A 21,103-nucleotide genomic window follows, 5' to 3' on the forward strand; every position below is an offset into this window, starting at 1 on the left:
CCGATCGTCTGCTGCAAAAGGTATATTAATGTGACCTTCACCGTTTGTCATTGTTACAAACATGGCGTCCCTTGTTATATCGTCATTTCGGTCTGGTCTTATTAAAGGAGCTCAACGTTACTCAGTAAGTATATTAAACAATTCTTCTGGGGTTTTTTCCCCTCTTTGGTTTATCTTATCTTAATTCATATCATACTGTGGATAATACGTATTGGCTTATGTTAGATCGCTGTAATCTTCACCAAATCTATTAACCTTTACTCCCAACCTTTATTTTGGACTTTCGCATTTTCTTTCTCTCGCAATCTTCAAATTAAATTGTCATATGCCGAATCAGAATGACATTTCATTAAGAAATGAAATTTGCTAATCGAAAGGCTGTACAATTCTATGGAATTAGAAACTATATTTTACTATCAATCGCCCGCCGTGGAAATGTATTTGTTATTTAACACTAGGTCAGCTGTGAATGGACATACGTATGATTAATTCATCCGTCTTGTATATATGTCTCTCTCTTCAATGCCATATTACTAAACTGTCAGTATTTTATATGGAATATCACATAGTTGAGACTCCGAAATAGAATATTTCCCAAAGTGAAAATAACTTGGTTGATTCCTTTGCGCATCCGTGTTTTTGTGTGCGCACTAATGCACAGAATGTACGGACGCCTGAAAACATGCGTGTTTCTAAAGGTTTCCAACCGTGACTATTTCGTCTTTTAAAGGAATCCCGATTGTGATCATTTCATCTTTTAAAAGCGTTTCAAATATGATTATTCCCCCCCCCCAGTCTAAATAGAGGGTGAAGCACAATGAGTATATATTTACTGCATTTTTGATTTTGACCAAAAGATATTTGTTTACAAATGTTCGCTACCTTACAAAAGCTACATCAACTGAGCAAATTACCTTCTCTAAATGCATTAAAAGCACTATAATGTATTCAGAACACTAATTCAAGAAATTATCTCCGATCTCTTTGTTTAAAAAAAAGGTTAATTTAGCTGGGGCAAAATGAGTTAAACACGATAGGGTAAATTTTACTTCTTCAATTCTTTAGAATTACATTTGAAAAAAAAAAAAAAACGCAAAGTAATTCATACACATCAATATCTGTATTTAGATATCAGAAAGATCAGAAATGCCACAAAAATTTTAGATATCTCGGTCAAATGAAAGAGGCTCATGGAAAAATGGCACATGATATGAAATTAATGAAACTCGACAAAATCCAGAAGCTCAGCACAAAATAAATATTCTTTATAGCTTCTTCTCAATCTGATGGATTGGCGCTCTTCCTGATATATGTATATATATATATATATATATACACCATGCCGTTAACAAAAACAAAGTACTGAAATTAGTCATTACTCATTTTGCCCCAATTTAAGCATCAATTTTTGAAAATTGAATCTCAACAAATTAGTCATTAGTATGGGCAAAAAAATTGACTTGGATTCCAACAGAGAAAAAAAATTTTATTGTTAAACACCAAATATTATCCAGATATTTTAACAGCAACTTCAATTACAATTGAGTCAAATTTGAAAAAAATTCTTGGAAAAAAAGTACCCATCATCTGACTGTTTCAAACTTCCAACTTCAATAACTATATTATTTACATTTGACGGATATTTGTCCTCATTTTGTTTGTTGTTAACACAATGTTTCGTCTGATATATCCTCCAGCCTACATCAGGTATTTTGGGGAAATTTTGAACCTGGATTCTCATTCCTAAGGTATTTTTCGATGATATTATTATTATTATCATTATTATTCAGGTCACTGCCTGGAATCGAACTCGGAATCTTAGGGTTAGTAGCCCGCACTCTTAACCACAATGCCATATGATCACTCTTAACCACTACGCCATATGATGGCGTAGTGGTTAAGTGTGCGGGCTACTAACCCCAAGATTCCGAGTTCGATTCGAGGCAGTGACCTGAATAATAATAACAATAACATCGAAAAATACCTTAGGAATGAGAACCCAGATTCGAAATTTCCCCAAGACACCTGATGAAGGCTGGAGGGTATATCAGCCGAAACGTTGTGTTAACAACAAACAAAATGAGGACAAATATCTGTCAAATGTAAACAATGTACATAATTCCTCATCTCTTAAATATAGAACTGTTCAACAACTATGCTGATCAATTTTTACATCTAAAGATGATGCAATACTTGCAATGTAATAGTTGCACAAACAGGTAAGGAGAAGATAAGGAATCAAGAAATTACTCATTTTACCCTACGTATTCCTCATGTCACTCCCATTTTTTGGGAGACACTTTGAATGATGGAGTATGGTGGCTGCAAAATAAAACTGCAGTAATCCTGTGTAGAATGCCTTTGATTACATGACAGTTGGATCAAAGCTGATTTGGAGTTAAACAACAATAACAGCTCACAACTAACAATCCCTTGAAAAACAACTAATGGCATTACACGTAACTGGTGTGTGAATACTGCCATTGCCTGTCATGTTCAAAGTAACTTCTGCATTCCTTGTCAATATATAACTTCAGTATAAAATTAATCAGTGGCATGTAAAAAGCACCCACTACACTCATGGAGTGGTTGGTGTTAGGAAGGGCATCCAGCCATAGAAACATTGCCAGATCAGACTGGGCCTGGTGCAGCCTTCTGGCTTCCCAGACCCCAGTTGAACCGTCCAACCCATGCTAGCATGGAAAGCAGACGCTAAATGATGATGATGATGATTAAAAAACAAAACATTTTATTAAAGATGCAATAGATGTATATTTCAACATGCAATACCACCTGGTATCTTGTAGAGATGACGTTAGACTGTACCAGGAGATAAAAAGAATTGATCTTACACAGTACTGATCTTTCCTGCAATCTGACCTGAACATAATGCAGCAATAGATAGCTGACAAGCTTACCATTATATATTTTGGATGAGTGGTAAAAGAAACAAAAACAAAACAGAATTTACCTCTACCCTCTACAACACCAAGTTTAAGAAGTTTGCTGGTGAACATAACCTTGGTATTTGTTGTTAACAATGATCTGCTCTGGGTGAAAAATTGTCAAAAAAGTCAAAGGTGTCTTAGTATCACTCTCTAAAACCTTTTTCTATTGTTTACCAACTATTTATTTAAAGCTATATATGGCTTTGGTATGTTCATACACTTGCATCTCCAGTCTGGAAACACATCTTGTCCAGAATATTGATCTATTGGGCATTGAATTCAAAAAGGTGGACGCACTTGTAAAATTAAAAAGCAGCACAGCACCCACAATTTTCAGAGACTTTTTTTCCATGTTCAGAATTATTGAAGCATGGAAAAACAGATAAAAACATTAGTTGTTATCTGTCAGGACAGTGCGTCCTTCAGAAATTACATGCTGCTCAAAATTCTCCAACACTTCTCCTGACTTGCTTATGTACACTTTCTTCCTTATGGTTCTTTTACTGTTCACTTTTCTGTCTTTTTTCCTGTATACAATGCAGTTTGCTATCATTGCTATTTTCCTTTACTTACTACTTTTCATCACCTTTTCCCCTTTTCTAATGAGTTGTAGTGTACTCGAGCACTGTATTCAATAAACTCATTATTGCTGTAATACTGCAAAAAGAAGATATGTAACAATCATGTAAAATAAAATATGGAATGCTTATTTTTGCTGGGTGAAATGCTTAGCTCTATTTCGCTCCTTGCTACATTCTGAGTCCAAATTCAGCTGAGGTTGACTTTGCCTTTCATCTTTATGAGTTCAATTAAGTACCAGAGTAATTGCAAATACTTGAAACGTGGTGTTCAAACCAGTCAAGGTTTGTTGCAACTGTCTGTAAGTATTCAAAAGGATTTCTTATTTAATTTACTATAGCTACTACAGTAATCCCTTGCCATATCGCGGTTCACCTATTACGACTCAGCACACCAAAATTTACTTATTGTGCACTGGGGTTAATGTGATCGACTTACCCACTCCCCTCAAATTTCAAGCTTTGTGCCTATTGTAGAAAGGATTATTATTATTAATATTAAAATTGTTTAACCTGCAGATAAGATTTGATGAAGTCTACTGGATCAGAACTTATCTGGAGGTTAAACAACTTTGACAACAAGTAACTGATTATCTTCACTAATAAAGGACTTTCTACATAATCACTTTATAAATTTCCACCTGCAGATTATATCTTGTAGAGATACATCCTCTGCAGGAAATTTCTATTTAAATAGATTGTTACATTGCATCTGTCTTTTCTTGTGAAGTAAACACCTCTGATGGGACCCCAATGAGGGTTGAAAATTAAAACTGTTCATAATTTTTTCAATCTACAGAGAAATAGGTAAATTTCATATGCTTGTATGTTTAGGCTTACATGTATATATTCAAAATGTGTGTGTGTGTGTACATGAAGATGAATATTCCATGACCTTGTTTGACAAAAACATGAGTGAAGTGGTGATAAAGCCACTGCCTCCCTCTCAGGTTTCATAGTCTTGCATGCTGCTTGGTGACCTCATTGTACCAGTGGCATGAAAAAAGCTCCCAGTACATGCAGTAAAGTGGTTGATATTAGGAAGGGCATCCAGTCATAGAAACCATGTCAAAACAGTTTCTGGAGCATGATGCAGTTCTTGGACCCATTAGATCCTGTCAAACCATCCAACTCATGCCTGTGCAGAACATGAACATTGAATGATGATTATGATTTGTTGTTGAAATAATGACCAATGTTTTATACTTTTAAAAAACTGTGAAATAATAAGAAATCTCTTGTTTGAAAAACAAGTAGGGATTAGTGGCAGGAAGAGCACCCAGCTGTAAAATCCTGCTTTGTCCAACTCATGCTAATATAAAAAAAAAAAAACAAATATCAAAGAAAAAAAAATGAATGAACAGACAAAACCTCTTTTCTGTTATTCAAATTTTATACAAGATGTATTAAAATCCTAGTTCAACGCATTTCCATTCACAAATTCAAATAATTTTCAATTTGAAATGTTGTAAGAATTTTCATTTCTTATTTATTCTTTTATGTATATTTTATTCATATATATATATTTATTCCCTCTATATTTCAGAGTAATTACAAATGCTTGAAACGTGGTGTTCAAACCAGTCAAGGTTTGTTGCAACAGTCTGTAAGTATTTAAAATCATTTCTTATTTCATTTACTATACCTACTACAGTAATCACTTGCCATATCGCAGTTCACCTATCGCACACTCAGTACATTGTGGATTTTTCTGGCTAATGTATGTAAATTTATGTTGTGGACTCCTCAGTATATTGCAGGTTTCTGTGGCTGATAGGTATTTATATTTTTTTAGATTTTAATTATTTCTGTGGAAGGTTTTGGAATGTAACACCTGCAATAGTCAAGAGATTACTGTATTTACAATATTTATGTACCTGTTTACAGTTGATGCATCACTCACAAGGCCTTTTTATAGCTTCAGGCCAACCAAAGCTTTGTGAGTGGATTTGGTAGAGGGAAACTGAAGGAATCCTGTCATGTATGTATTTGTGTCTCTTTGTCTTGACATCATATGACATTTGGAAACAAGTGTCATCATCATGCAAGTGGTGTCCAACATCACTAATCTTCTATGAAAACATGCCAAGTCATGGGGAAATATCTCCTTGCTTAAAAACAAGTGAGAGACAGGAACATGAAGGGACATCTAACCATAGTAAATCTGTTTCAGTGAATTCACTCTAGCCTTTGCAAACATGGAAAAGCAGATGTTAAATGATGTTGTAATATCCTATCAGAAATGGTGCACCCTCAGATCTAGAAAATACAGTTTACAAAAGTCTTCCCACAATACAAATTAGTACTCACCTAGAATATTCTAAAGCACCTTCAGGTGCCAAAGTCTGGCGACGAGCCTGATCAGGGAGGTAACAGGCAGCAAAGATGACCTGAAATAATAATTCTTTCTGATTTTGAGGAGCGGAACAAGTCAATTACATCAACCCCAATACTTGACTGGTACTTATTTTATTGACCCTGAAAGGATGAAAGACAAAACCTTGGAAGTATAATAATAATAATAATAATGATAATAATAATAATAATAATACCATTGACACTAACTGTCTTACACACCTGCAAATTGTGGTGGAAGGATACAGTTAATTAAACTGATCCTGGTACTTAACTGTTACTTATTTTATTGACCCCCAAGAGAAAGAAATGCAAAGTTGATCTGGGTGGGAGCTGAACTTAGAACATAGCTAGGAACATAGCTGAATACCATAAGCTGTTGTAATAATAATAATAATAATACACCATGTCACGCACATATGGTTGTGATGCATGCGCCTGGTGTACCCTTATCAGACGGGTAGTCATGATGGGTATATTGGGCTTCGTATATTTTACCCCAGTGTCACTTTGATGGCATGAACTGCTCTCTCACTCAATAATAATAATAATAATGTTAAAATTATAATAATATATTGATTAAATGACTGTTTTGTTTCCTTTCAGGTAAACGAACCTGTTGCCAAATCTATGAAAAAACATGTTGTTACCATGGTACCTGGAGACGGTGTTGGTGCCAGTCTAATGACCAGTGTACAAGATGTCTTTACAGCTGCAGGTGTACCAGTGGACTTTGAGGAAATTTTCATTAGGTATATATTAAGAACAAATATTATCAACAAGATCAGTAAATTCCTGATGGTGATCTTTCAAAATGTTTCGATATGAGGTGGTATCAAAAAGTTCCCAGGCTAGTTCTGTAGCATACCAATAAATGGCTGCACATGGTTGCATGTGCAGTGACCTTCATGAGGCAGTGCTCTGAGTGGCATTGCTGTGTTTATCTCACAAGTTGTGGAACTTGTGTTTTTTTTTTGTGATCACGTGTATGCTGTAGTCTGCAATTTTTGTCATGGACAGGAAGTTGGAACAAAGAGCCAACAGTAAATTTTGCTACAGTGACATTGAGCATGCTTCAGCAAGTTTACGGCGACGAGGCAATGGGTCATATGCAGTGTTTCGAGTGGCATGGGCACTTCAAAAGATACAACAAAGCTGCAGCTCAATCAAGAGCATGCTCATCATTTTTTTCGACATCTGCAATATTGTGTATTGAGAATTCATCCCCCATGGCCAGACTATCAATCGAGAGTTCTACTGCAACATTTCAAAGTGTTTGAGGGGAAACATTCAGTGAAAGTTACCAAATCTGTGGAGCACAAAGAATTCGATTCTTCACCATGCTCTCTTCACTCATGGGTTTCTCACCAAAAACAATATCATATTGCTTCCACAACCACCCTATTAGCCAGATTTAGCACTTGCAGACTTCCCTCTCTTCCCCAAAATGAAAATGCAGCTCAAAGGTTGCCATTTTAACACTGTTGTCAAGATCAAGAGTGAATCACAGAAGGTCTTCGATTCACTTACAGAAAACGACTTCTAGGCCAGATTCCAAAAGTGGCAAGAACACTGAGACTAGTGTATTGCTGCGCAGGGTGACTATTTCAATGGTGATGATGTTAAAACTTAGGTAAATAAGTTATTTCATAGTAAACATAACTAGTCCAGGAAATTTTCAATACCACCTCATATGCATGTTTATTATTATTGCATTTTACTATTCAAAGCTCTTGATTTTACTTGCTTTGGTTAATTCTGTGAGAGCGGACAGCAACCTATTGTCAAAAGTCTCACAGGGTCTCTTTCCACAATACTTAACATTCAAGTACCAATCTCAAAATCTTCACTGTCCCCAGAATAGTAGTTTTTTGAGCAGGTTCCACCTTCATGTCAATTCTAATTTCTCCGACATATTTCTCAAACTCTGTTATTTGTGCTCCCATTCCCCCTACAATTTCTGGGATGACAGTTACTCTCTTCATTTCCCATATTCTTGCAATTTTGTTTTTTAGTAACTTGTATTTTCCCATCTTTTGCAGCACTTTGTCTCCCATGCATGTGTCCCCAGGTATGGTAAGATCTATGATCTTGGCTTCTTTCTTCCTTTTATCCACTACAATAATGTCTGGTCTCTGAGCATTAATTAGTGAGTCACACTGAATTGTGAAATCCCATAAGATTTTATATTCATTATTCTCAGTGGCACCTTCTAGTTTATGTTTGTATTATTTCTGTGTTCTTTCAAGACCATACTTCTCACACTATCTTCAGTGAACAAACTTAACCATTTTATCATACCTCTTTTGTATTCCTTTTGGGCCAGTTTACTACACTCACAGATTGTTTTGTTTTTGCTGCCGCATGTCCTACAAGGGGGAAATTCATTGTTCTTATCTATTTGGAACTTGGTGTAATTAGTTCTGAACTTGGTCCTGAGCACTACATACCAATGTCTCAGTGCATCCTTTCAGATCATTTTTCCTTAGTGATCCCCTGGTGTTAACCTTGTCTTTCCTTCAATTTCTCTGAAGTATTGCCCATACATTGCTCTCATTCCAGTTGTTTAATTTTTGTTCTCTGTCTTATTTCTTAAATGTTTTTGGGTACCACAATTTTCGTAGGTACCATGTTGTTGTTTTTAAGAGAGGCAAGCAAGGGTTCAATCTGCTGTTTGACGTACCATCCTGGAATGTTTTCCTTATTTGACAATACAGATCTTGCATCCTATGAGGCCTCTTACTCCCTTGTACTTAGACACATAGTCTACTGATATCTCTTTTAGGGTGCAGTTCCTTGTTCATTGTCATCACTTACCTGGTTTTTCTATCCAATTCCTCAAGCTCATTTTTTGTCTGCCTAATACCTGCACCATTTTGCATTATGGAAACAGCCTATGTATTCATTGCTCTGATCTTGTTCTTTCCATTGAACCTACTCTCCATGATTAATTTGGTTCTTCTGAGATATTCTTGCCTAAGGCTTTCCTTCATCTCACTTTCCTTGATTTTGTCATACTCTAAAATACCCAGATACTTATATCTCTTCATCTCAACATCCTTGATTCTCCTACTGTTGGGTAGATCTACATCATCAGATGTCACTACTTTGCCTCTTTTTATGGTATACATACCACACATTTTAATCCAAATTCCATCCTTACTGAATGTTTGCAATGTTGAAACAAGACCATTTATTTCATATTCTCTCTTACAGAAGATCTTTAAGTCATCCATATATAGCAGGTGATTTAAGTTTCTGCCATTTTACAAGGTGTGACTTTCTGTAATATCTGTGTGAGGGGTTTCATGCAAATCACAAACAGCAATGGTGACAGACTATTTCCCTGGAATATGCCTCTCCTGATGTTAACCTTCATGATAATTACTACTACTACTACTACTATGTGAGGATGCATGGCTTAGTGGTTAGGGCATTACATTCACAATTGCTAGATCGTAGTTTCAATTCCTAGACCAGGTGCTGTGTTGTGTTCTTGACCAAAGTCTGGCAGTTTGTTATTCTTGAGAAGACATGTCAAGCTAAGTAAAATCATGATTGTCCTTGCATACAGGCATGTCCCCTGCATCACTCTTCAGCTGAACCACCCTAATCTTGTGGGCTCGTGGGTGCTGGTGCCACATAAAGGGCACTTGTACCAGTACCATGTAAAAGCACCCAGTACACTCTGTAAAGTGGTTCATATTAGGAAGGGCATCCAGTCATAGAAACCATGCCAAAACAGACATGAAACCCAGGCAGCTTTTTAGCTGCCCAGCTCCTGTCAAACCATCCAATCAGTGCCAGCATGGAAAATGGAAGTTAAATAATGATGATGATGGTGGGATTGTTTATTTTTAGAATGACATTGTAGAGTAGATGTGAGGTGCAGGTTTGAACATAAAACAGATAGAATATATTCGAGCTACACTTGGTCAGTTGAAATACTAAAGGGTTAAGGTGCAGGCATTGCTGTGTGACTGAGAAGTTCACTTTAACAATTATTTAGTTCTGGATTTATTAATTGCATACTTTTTGGTCAGGTGAAGAAATGTGGGTTTGTTACTGTTTAAGCTTGAGGCATGGCTGTATGGTATCTCAATGTGTGGTGCCTTTAGCAAGTGTCTTCTGTCATAGCCTCAGGTAAAAAAAAACCTTGGAAACTATGTAGAAGCTCATCAGAGGGACTGTTCTTATTCTTGAGTGACTGACTTATGTTGCCAGATTCATTCAGCATAGTCTACTTTACTGTAAGCATTCAAACTAGGTATCCAATCAGAGGATAACTTCTGCTTCCATTCTTCCCACCATTATTAAAGACTGAATAAAAAACCATGGGTGCTTCACTTTCTCTTCTGACTAAACCCTTAAGAAAGCAATAGTCACCAATACTAATAAAACACTAGTAAGATTAAGGCCTTGTGGTTAGAGTGTTGGACATATGAACATAAAGTCATAGATTCTGTTTTTGGACCAGGCAGTGCATTGTCTCTTTGAGCAAGACTCTTTATTTCACATGTCTACCTAACCAAAAATAAGTACCAACAAGGAGTTGCTTCAGTCTTCTCTCTTTTCAGCTGTCACATCCTGGATATTCTGCTGTGTCAGGTGTGTCAAAAGGGCATCTTTATCTGCTCACATAGGAACTTAAAACAATTAACAAAAGCATGGTACCATGTACCATGCTTTTGTTAATTGTTTTAAGTACTAAGCTATACTTGCTATTGTGTGGTGGCTATGTTTTGCCCATGTAGACAAACCAATGAAAAAGCCTCTTTGTAATCATTTAACCTACAAAATGTAGCAGCTAAATCACATCAAACCATCTTGAAAAAGTGAATGATATATTAGGTAATGTAGTTCTACATTCACATGGAACATTCAGACTATTTCACTGTTGGGTGCCATCAATCATGACCCTATTCCTTTAGGGTTTACCTGGGATTCTATAGCTTGTGTGTATGTATGTGGAATTATGATTATCTTGATGTACAAAATATATTTGAAAGTGTCACAATTTTGATTACATGAAATGCTTATTGCCGATGTTCTTTTTCCAGTGAAGTACAGCCAAGTCAAAGTGCAAGTTTAGATACTGTTGTTGAATCGTTCAAAAGAAATGGTGTTGGCATCAAAGGCATCATTGCAACTCCTGCTGATGCCAAAGGCGGCGTCTTGGAAAGTTTAAACATGAAGTTAAGGTTGGTAGCAGCTTTTCCTGACACAAGTTGTTTTCTAGAAGAACTAAATCATACACAGTCTGGAATAAGTAAACACACAGACACACACACACAAGCACCATAATACCAACTCACAGATTATAAGTTCAAATCCACTGTTGGCATTTTAATATATTTCTATGACTAGCTCTTAATTCTAAAATGTTTCAGTTTATTTATCTTCCAAGAAGGGGTACCAGGTCATCTTGGAATATTATGATAGATTGGCCTCTGTCAATGGGGAGAATAATTTGATTCACTTCATACCATGAAACCTGGCTGCTCTTGATTTAAACTAGAATTTTGGGGATATTTTTTCTTGTAATTAAAATTGTAATATAAAAGTATAAAAAATACAACTGTTTAGACGTTACTCTCTTTCAGACGTGAACTTGATATGTTTGCCAATGTCGTTTGGATTAAAAGCATGCCAGGCATCAAAACCCGACATAAGGATATGAATTTTGTGGTGATTCGTGAACAGCGAGAAGGTGAATACAGTGGACTTGAACATGAGGTAAAGCAATTAAGAAAAACAAACACTGCAGTTTTGAGAATCAATATTTTTCTTATAATTTTAAGCATTGCATGTCACAGCTGTAAAAATGGTAGAGCAACAGCTTAAATGTCTTATTTAGATACATCTCTTTATAGTTTTGAAATCTTTCCAAAGTTGACTTTTATGGTCAATAAAATATGTATCAGTAAGTCATGCAGATAATATAATCACTTGTTTCATCATGATTGTTATCATCAAACATCCCCTTTTTCAAGCATGCATGTGTTGGACAGGGTTTATTGAGGGAGATTTTCTATGATCAGATGCTCTTTCTTTCACCAACCACCACTTATTTCCAAGCAAGGTAGTATTTCCCCATGGCTAGATATGTTGGCACAGAATATTGGAAAGTAATGACACTGCTAGTATGACAGTGTCTAATCATTTACAACTATGTCATATTATGTCAAGACAAGGAGACAGAAACATACATTACATTGCTTATACACAAATAGCCTCTTTAAGTTTTCATGAACCAAATTCACTCACAAGGCTTTGATCAGCCCAGGCTGTACCAGAAGACAATTGTCCCAGGTTACAAAATAGTGGAACTGAACTTGAAAGCAAATGATTGGGAAATTAAGTTATTAACCATGCAACGATCCTTGAACCTGTTCCTTCCTTCCAGATTTGTAGCCATGCCCTTATGTTAGAATTTGTTCTGGGCAGTGGATTGACAGAATCATTAGAATGTAGGAAAACTATCCTTGCAGTATTTGTTCTGCTTCTTACCTTCTGACCTCAAATGCTACTAAGCTCAACTTTACCTTTTATCAGTCAAATCCTGGAGTGACTGTAATCAACTAAAGAAATCATTAACGTTCAGAGCTCATATCTTGTTGGTCTTGACATTTTATCCTTCCAAGTAGAATCAACTATACCCTTCCCCAGTGTGTATGCCTATGATAGAAATATATTTTAGGCTTTTGAAGGAATCCAACACTAGAAATAGTGACCTGCTTGATAAGAATGTTACCTTAGTTTAGAAAGAAAATCTATTTTAAATCCATTCTTGTACTGTATCTATATATATATGTGTGTGTGTGTGTGATGAATAGAATATTGTCTAAATTACGCAAAAATGAAAATAACACTGACACCTCATTTTAACAGATATATTTACCAAAATTACATAAAAATATCTTGAAATACTAAAGAGTAAATTTATTCAATAAAATCGCCATAGGTTTCAATCACAGCCTCCAGACGACTTCAGAATTTCTGCAACTCTTCTGGATGGTCCGCTTGTTTAAGTTGGTGAATGCTGCCATAATCCTTGCCTTCAGTTCATCTTTGGTGTTATAAGGAGTTTTGTTTTGTCTCTCGCTCAACTGTGCCCCACACAATAATCAAGGGGATTGTAGTCTGGGGAGTTAGGTGGGCAGATGTTAGGGGTGGTGTGGTTGCAGATATTGTCTGACAGCCATGACTGAGTTCTCTTTCTTGTGTGGAATAGGGCAGCATTACCTCCTCCAGGCACTTGATGTTGACCTCTGTGTTGAGACTGAAGCTGTGTGAGAAGACAAATGGAGGCATAACATCACCATCACTAGTGATCACTCAAAACACCATGATGTTGATTGGATTTCTATCACTCTCAGTACATGTTTGTATTGGAGCTTCCAGTGTGAATGCCAAGCAGTACAGCATGTGGTTTCCAAATTTCTGGCTGAGTGAATTGCATCATAGTGCTGCTTTTCTCATAGATAGTGCCCAACTGACCCTACTATACTGTGTAGTCAACAAAATCAAAAACAAACAATGTGAATGCACAAAACTAAAAATATATATAATGGTAACAATTTACCCATTGCACCCTGTATATATATATATATATATATATATAGTTGAAAAGTTAACGCTCATGCTCATAATACATAGGCATTTGAATTCATTTTTTTACAGTCCAGCTGTCCTTTGATACGGAATTTCGTCTGTCTATAAACCAAAGCTCTGAAGAGACTTATATAAGTGGATATGTATTGTTTATAAATCAAATAATGTAAATAAGTCGAAACAAATTGTTGGCCATTTTGGTTTTTTTAATGATTTTCTTTGTTAGCTTATATTATTTTATATTCATAATTTATTTATAACATAATATACTATCAGATTGTCAATTGAATTGCTGTATTTAATTTATTGTTTATATATATATAAACTTCAGATGATGATCTGAGATTAAACAAATTGAAACGTAGTTTAGTTGGTGAAGTGACAGAGTTGTTAGAGTGTCAGATAGAATGTTTTGCTGTATTTGTTCAGACTGTCTGCTTCCTGAGCTCAAATCCTACCAAGGTCAAGATTGCTTATCATCCTTTTGGGGTCAATAAAAGTACAACTTTAGGGCAGTGGATTGACAGAACTCTAAGAATGTTCGACCAATTATTTTGCCATATTTGTTCCAGTTCTTTGCATTCTGAGTTCAAATCCTACCAGCACCTGTTTAGATGGTGAACTTAACCTGCCACCCAGTTTAACATCCCCCACATGGCCTTTGAGTGCCCTTAGTAGCATTCACTCTGTTGCAACAAAGTCATGCCAGGATACCTTCTTCCTTCCTTCCCATCAGTCAGAAAGGGTTTGCAAAGGCTCAGGAGCATTATTTTCCCTCTTGATTAAAATAAAAAGGAAAAAAGATGTAAACATTAAACAACTTATCCATCTCTAAGAGTGAGATTAATAGTAAAAAAAATTGCATTATTTAACAATAACAGATCTTTTAAGGATATGACCTCAGATCAAGTTTTCTGCAATTTGAGTTTGCATTTAATATTCTCTCATTTTTTTTTTTCATGTGTAGAGTACCCATGGTGTTGTAGAGAGCTTGAAGATTATGACTCGTGATAATTCACGGAGGATTGCTAAATTTGCATTTGATTATGCTATTCGGCATAACAGGAAGAAGGTCACTGCTGTCCATAAAGCAAATATCATGTAAGTTGATGTTACTCAAGCCATTTGCAAGCATAAAATCAGATGATATAACAATTTGTTTCTGTTTGTGACAATTACCACTGATATATTTTTAATTGGTAACCAGTTAATAAAAGTTAATCTAAAGCAAGCTAGTGAGTGTTCCTTCCTTGATGCACTTCAAGATCCTGGGACACACATCCTTTGTGCTCCAACCCCACACCTCCCAGAACAAGTTGCAGGTTTATTGCTGGTTGTACCAGCATTGGGCAGAGTCTGCAATATATTTTTTGAACAGACCCCTCTACCTAAGAAACAAAGACATCCCTTATCAACACATGCAATGCATGATGTAGTATGGTTATTCTTTCAAACCCTGCTTCATATTGCAGTTTTGTTGGTCTTATTCATACCAGGCACCAAGCTATTTGTATTGGACTTGCAATGTGTAATTAGAATGTTGCAAGAAAGAATTGCAAGATGATTCCACAAGCCAAGCCAACAAGCAAGAGACCTAGGGGTAGATCAAGAATGAGATGCTTGGATAATATCTATAGTCACAGTTAGTTGCACTTAGAAATCCAGCCAGAAAGTGTAATGATGGTTGCTTCTGATAGGAAGAGGTACTTGAGGATTCCACTCCAAAATCCCTCCTGTGAATAGTGAGTGGAAAAAATGGATGGATAGGTGGATAAAGCAAGCTAAAAATATTGTAATTTAGTGTCCTAGTTTGTGTTTGTCACTGCCTGAGTGAAACAGGGTTAGATTCTCCATTGACATTACAACTGTGTTTTCTGAAGACTGTTGGAAAAAAAAAATCTCTTGCTTCAGGACTTTAAAAACAAGTAAGAGATTGGTGACAAGAAAATTATGAAAGAAAAAGCAGATGTAAAAGAAAAGTATGAGGTCAAGTTGCATTATGTTGTTTGTATTGGAAAGAATAGATTGTTTTTTTGATTACTGGACAAGATTTCAGAATCAGAATCTGATCGGATAAATACAACACGTGGTGGTTGAGTAATTAAAGACACATTAAGCTAATTAAAACCATGGTTGCCCCTGTATACAGGCGTCTCCTCTGAATCCCTCTTCAGCTGAGGGATCCTAATCTTGCGGACTTGTGGGTGCCGGTACCTCATAAAAAGCACCCATGCCAGTGCTGTGTAAAAGCATCCAGTACACTCTGTAAAAAGGTTGGTATTAGGAAGGGCACCCCAGCTGTAGAAACCATGTGAAAACAGACATAAAGCCCAGGTAGCTCCTGTCAAACCACCCAGCCCATGCCAGCATGGAAAACAGACATCAATTAATAATACAGTACTCCCGTAATTTATGGTTTCATACTTTATTCCAGTTGGCAGCAGCATTAACTTGTGTCCAAGCAGTTAATCTATAGTGGGTGACAGAGCCTCTTCATCTTGGTGGGAGCTGGTGCCTGAGGTTCAGGCCAAGAGCAGTATAGAAGAGAGGGGGGCATTTATCACAAAATAAGGTTGGCAGGGTATAAGGAAGTGTAAATCATTCTTTGTGTCTTCAATGTTTGATCTCTGCATCTTGACGTCTGTTATTTTCCATCAGGTTCATTCTTTCAACAATGACATGCTGCCACTTTGGGCAGTCCTTGGCAATTGTCTCCCAGGTATTTAGGTCAGTGGAGCAGTGGAGTAGAGTTGCCTCTAGCTGGTCTTGGAAACGGAATTTGGGAGCTCTGCATGGTTTGGTGCCTGAGACCAACTCCTCAAATGGGAGTTGATGGGGGAAGTGTGTTTGAGGCATATTCCAGTATACTGTCACAGTAATGTGACCTGCACAGAGTCATACATTTGACCCTTATAAAAATACTTTAAAATATCATTCAATAAGTGTATGATGAAACTTACAGAATTTATTTTTTCCACAAAATATATTTGTAAAATATGACTGTATCATATATGCCAGCAAGTACATTAGGTATACTGATTTATTTATTTCATATCACAACTGAAGGACTATATAATACAAGATATTTTTATTCAGAAGCATATTTTCTCAGATACTTATATCTTTTGCCAGTATGCAATAACAGAAGATAGATGCAACAATATATTAAATAAATATTTGATTTTACCAAAATAAAAATATATATATATAAAGCATTGCATGTCAACATAGTAAAATTGATGTTACAAATGTTGTTTGAATTGTTTTTCATTTACTGTTGAAATAATTAATTTCTCTTACCTTAGATTATTGATCTATTGATTTTAAAGTAATTGTTTTTCAGAAGAACTAATGTCAAAAATATTTCTTCCACTCTTGCTCATTATCTTACAGATAATGATAAAGTATTGTAGACCAAATTGGTGGAGCAAATGCAGCCAACAAATTTATTTCTAAAATTTCTTTTATTTTGTAATTTAATCAAGAGAGGAGGTGGTGAGATAGTGCTCATGACTTTTTCAGTCATTCTTGTATGGATAGAGAGCATTCCCAATTTTTGCAGGCATTCTTGAACTGGTGAGATTGTTGCAGTTGATGTTCAGCTTGAGTACCTCTAGAACATTGTTTGCAAAGGGAATATGTACAGGAATGGAATTCCAGAATGACTGGAAATCAGGGGAGGAAGTATTGGGTGAAGCCTTGAGGCTGTGTAGCAATGAATGGTAGGGAGATTACAAAAACTGCTGATAATCAGAGAGGAAGATTCTTAATTTTACAAAAGTGGAAGCTAATTTGATGAGTTGTCTTAATACTTATTTGAATTAATGTTTCTTTTCTTAAAAATAAACCTATACATCTATAAATTGTGAATTTTTCAGGAAACTTGGTGATGGTTTGTTTCTGCAATGTTGCCATGAGGTAGCGGCAATGTATCCCAGAATTGAATTAGACACAGTGATTGTTGACAACTGTTGCATGCAGGTAATTTTTCATTAACTTAATTTAAATATTAATTTTTTTGTGTCTTGGAGGGGGTGGGGTGGAGAGAGTGCATTATGCTAACACTAAACATATGCTCTGATTCTGTTTCATTCCTTTATTTGTCAGTTGTTTAACCAATTAACTAATCAATTAATTAATTTTGCCTTTGATCCTTTCGGGGTTGGTAAAATAAGTATCTGTTAAGCACTGGAGTTGATGTAATCAACTTAACTCCCTTCTCTGCAATTGCTGACCTTGTGAAACCAATTAATTAATCATTTGGTCAATCAATCAATCAGTTAGGTTTGTCAAAGTCCTTTCTTTGTCATTTGCAATCTCATCAATGACATGCTTTCTCCACTCCAAGTCTGAGGGCATGTTATTGATAAGGTCTGAATGGCAACAAAAGGACTTTGATAAACTTAGCTGATTGATTGATTGACCGAACAATTAATTTAACAATCAATAAGTTAATGGGTTAAATAGTTAACCCAATGATAAATAAGAAATAAAGAAGTGAAATTGAACCAGTGTGTGTGTTAATTATTAGTATAATAACATTTGATAGAACAAAATATGCTTCAACACACAAGTACACATCAAGAATCTTGGAAACCAAATACAAAAGTGAAATAAATGTTAATTGCTATGATTAAATTAAATTCAGTCAAGGTGTTCAAAAGTGGAAAGATACTTTTAACCCGTTGCTTATATAACTTATGCTTGGTTACTTTCATACCTTATAAATAAATGCTATATATGTGCACCTGTATGGTGTGTATATACATTCTCTTTGTTAACATCGTTTAATAGTTTTAACATCTCAAGATAAGAGAGCCTCTATATGGTTGCTCAACTTTCTAGGAGTAGCAGCTAAATCTCATTCTAAACACACCCTACCATCTTAAAAGAGGAAGAAAATGTGGCTAATTCAACCCTATATACAGTACTGTACCTGAAAAAGTTCACAGCTGGAATAGCTTCAATCATGGTTCTTTTTTATTACAATATGATTTGAGGTTAAGCAGCAACCATTGTCTTTCATTTGAAAGAGAATTAATCAGTTTTTACTTCATTTGTTTTATACTTTTCATATATTGTCTTTACCTATATATACAGCTGGTGTCTAACCCTCATCAATTTGATGTTATGGTACTTCCCAACCTCTATGGCAATATTGTGGATAATTTAGCTGCTGGTCTTATTGGAGGTGCAGGTGTTGTACCTGGTGGCAGTTATAGCCATGAAGTTGCTGTCTTTGAGCCAGTAAGTGTTTATTACTTATATTACTTTCTTATAACTGCCTTTCTTTGATCTTAGTTACGAAGATGACAAGTATTTGGTTAAGTTCATAAAAAGGTGGATAACAAAAGGATATGGTTTACAGCATGTGTAAGAGATAGGGGGAGTAAGTATTATATGATTACTGTATTTGATGGCATAAAACATGCACAAGCATATCAGATGCACCCAATCTCAGCTGTATATATTTGGTAAGAAAAACGTTTTAGTGCATTAAAGCTTATGGGAGCCCTAACTTTGCATACAGGACATGGAATATCTTTTTTTTTTTCTTCTTGAAACATTTTTTGAAAAAAATCCTTATATGCCATCAAATACAGTAAGTTTGAGACAAATATATTTACTGAAGGTTTAAAGAAATATTAATGCGAATTCTATAATCCCTTCATGTATAAACTTTTCATACCTAATCATCAGACACTGACGAAGCTGAAAAATAAAACAGCCACTTTATATAGTCTTAGTAATAAATTCTATCAGCAAACAGCTCAAAGTTGTTTAATGTTCTTTTGTTTTACATCCAATAAATTGATTAGCAAATCTTTTTAGATTGAAGATTTAAGTCACAACTCTTGAGGACTACAAGTATCTTGTGTCACTCCTAGTGAAAACAAAAAAGTAGAAAAAAATTAAGGCATAATAAGCCCTCCTGACATGTATATAAAAAAGCAGTTGCAGCATGAAATCTATTACAAATCTCAGCAACAGACATTTTTACTGTGTCTGAAGCATCAACACTTAAAAGAAGGAATCTTTTACTTTAACAGAATCACTTCTTTTAATGAATCTGCTGTTAAGTAAAAGAACTAAAAAGGAAACTACTATTTACTCTAAAGAAACCAGCTGAATACTTGACACATGATAACCAACCGCAACTGGAACGGTAGATGTGGGTTAAATCATGGGACTACTGTTAGAGTTTAAAGTTTTCTTTGTATATCTAAAATCACATTGGAAGATATTTTACAAAGTAAAGGAGGCTGTACATGTAACATGTGCACAATCTCATCAGCTTTGTTTGACTCTAATTTAATTAGTCTTAAATAATTTATAAGGCCACTTAATTTGAGATCTATTTTGCTGTCAGACAGGGATAGTTATCAAGCTTTATTAACAAGAATAACTGTACAATCAGTAATCCTCATCATCAGTTTCAACATCCACTTTTCCATGCTTTCATGGGTTGGAAAGAATTTATGAAAGTAAATGTTCTATGGCCAGATGCCTTTCCTGCTACCAACCTTCACCTACTTCCAAGTAAGTTAATATTTCCCTCATGATGGAAAATGTTTGCCTGCAACATTGGAACTGCAGCCATCTTTGTCAACCATTGCATTTATCAGATCTCATTGTCCTCTCATATTGTCTTATTTTCCTTCACTCTTCCCATTCAATAACTTTTATTTTGAATTTAACTATAAAAAAAACATGGCGCCTGGATACAATTTAAATGTTGTGTAAATACAACCATAAAAAGAAACTTTAACACAAAACAAGGTAAATATTCTGATCACACACCATCATCCACATTTCTGTGCTTGCGTGGGCTGGATGGAATTTATTGAGCCAGATTTTCTATGTCTGGATGCCCTCCCTGTCACCAACCCTCACCTGTTTCTAAATAAGGTGATATTTCCCCATGGCCAGACACGTTTTACATGGACGATTGGAAGTGAATGATATTCATTTACGAAACTCCAACGTCTGGCAGCTGATTTGGCAGACACCCATAAAATTATCAACCATCTTACAAACAATAACTCTGAGCACCTTTTCGAACTCCACCCGTGGACATATTTACAAAGTCAGAAAACAGCACAGCTCCCATGACTTTAGGAAACATTTTTTAATGCTGAGAGTTGCTGAAGCATGGAACTGCCGGCATCAGTTGTTAGTTGTCGGAGCACTGCATCCTTCAAAACTTCCATGCTTTCTGAGATTCGCCAACACTACATCTGATTTTCTCCCCTCCATACACACACAAGCTTGTATCTGACTCATACATTGTTCGCTTTCCAGACATTTGTACATTACTGCATACACCTTATACGCACTTTCTGACAAGTTGTGGTGCACCTGAGCACTATACAATAATTTCATTATTATTATTATTATTATTATTATCAATACAAGGAGACACAAACGTACACTTTCACATGCATATATACAAATATGCATATAAGTGTATGTGTATATGACGAAATTCTATCAGCCTACCTAAACCCACTCATAAGGCTTTGGTTGGCCTGGGAAGGTGCCATGCAATGGGACTGAACCTGAAACCTTGTGCCTATTGTTTAATATATGTTTACCATAACTATGTAA

General features: G+C 35.7%; 1 protein-coding gene across 3 annotated transcripts in view; it reads left to right on the forward strand.

The window, feature by feature from the left end:
* Positions 1-21,103, forward strand: part of LOC115227789 (isocitrate dehydrogenase [NAD] subunit beta, mitochondrial) — a 24,543-nt gene continuing 3,440 nt past the window's right edge. For 2 of the 3 annotated variants that reach the window (XM_029798524.2, XM_036514466.1), the window contains exons 1-8: positions 1-124; positions 5,073-5,132; positions 6,488-6,633; positions 10,942-11,082; positions 11,485-11,617; positions 14,463-14,596; positions 17,374-17,476; positions 18,596-18,742. In XM_029798524.2, the coding sequence (XP_029654384.1) occupies positions 62-124; positions 5,073-5,132; positions 6,488-6,633; positions 10,942-11,082; positions 11,485-11,617; positions 14,463-14,596; positions 17,374-17,476; positions 18,596-18,742 (927 nt within the window). In that variant the 5' untranslated portion in view covers positions 1-61. Of the gene's footprint in view, positions 125-3,768; positions 3,829-5,072; positions 5,133-6,487; positions 6,634-10,941; positions 11,083-11,484; positions 11,618-14,462; positions 14,597-17,373; positions 17,477-18,595; positions 18,743-21,103 lie in introns of all 3 variants that reach the window. The other variant, XM_036514471.1, reaches the window with a different exon arrangement.

The sequence above is a fragment of the Octopus sinensis genome, linkage group LG2 (assembly GCF_006345805.1).
Source record: "Octopus sinensis linkage group LG2, ASM634580v1, whole genome shotgun sequence".
Classification (NCBI taxonomy): domain Eukaryota; kingdom Metazoa; phylum Mollusca; class Cephalopoda; order Octopoda; family Octopodidae; genus Octopus; species Octopus sinensis.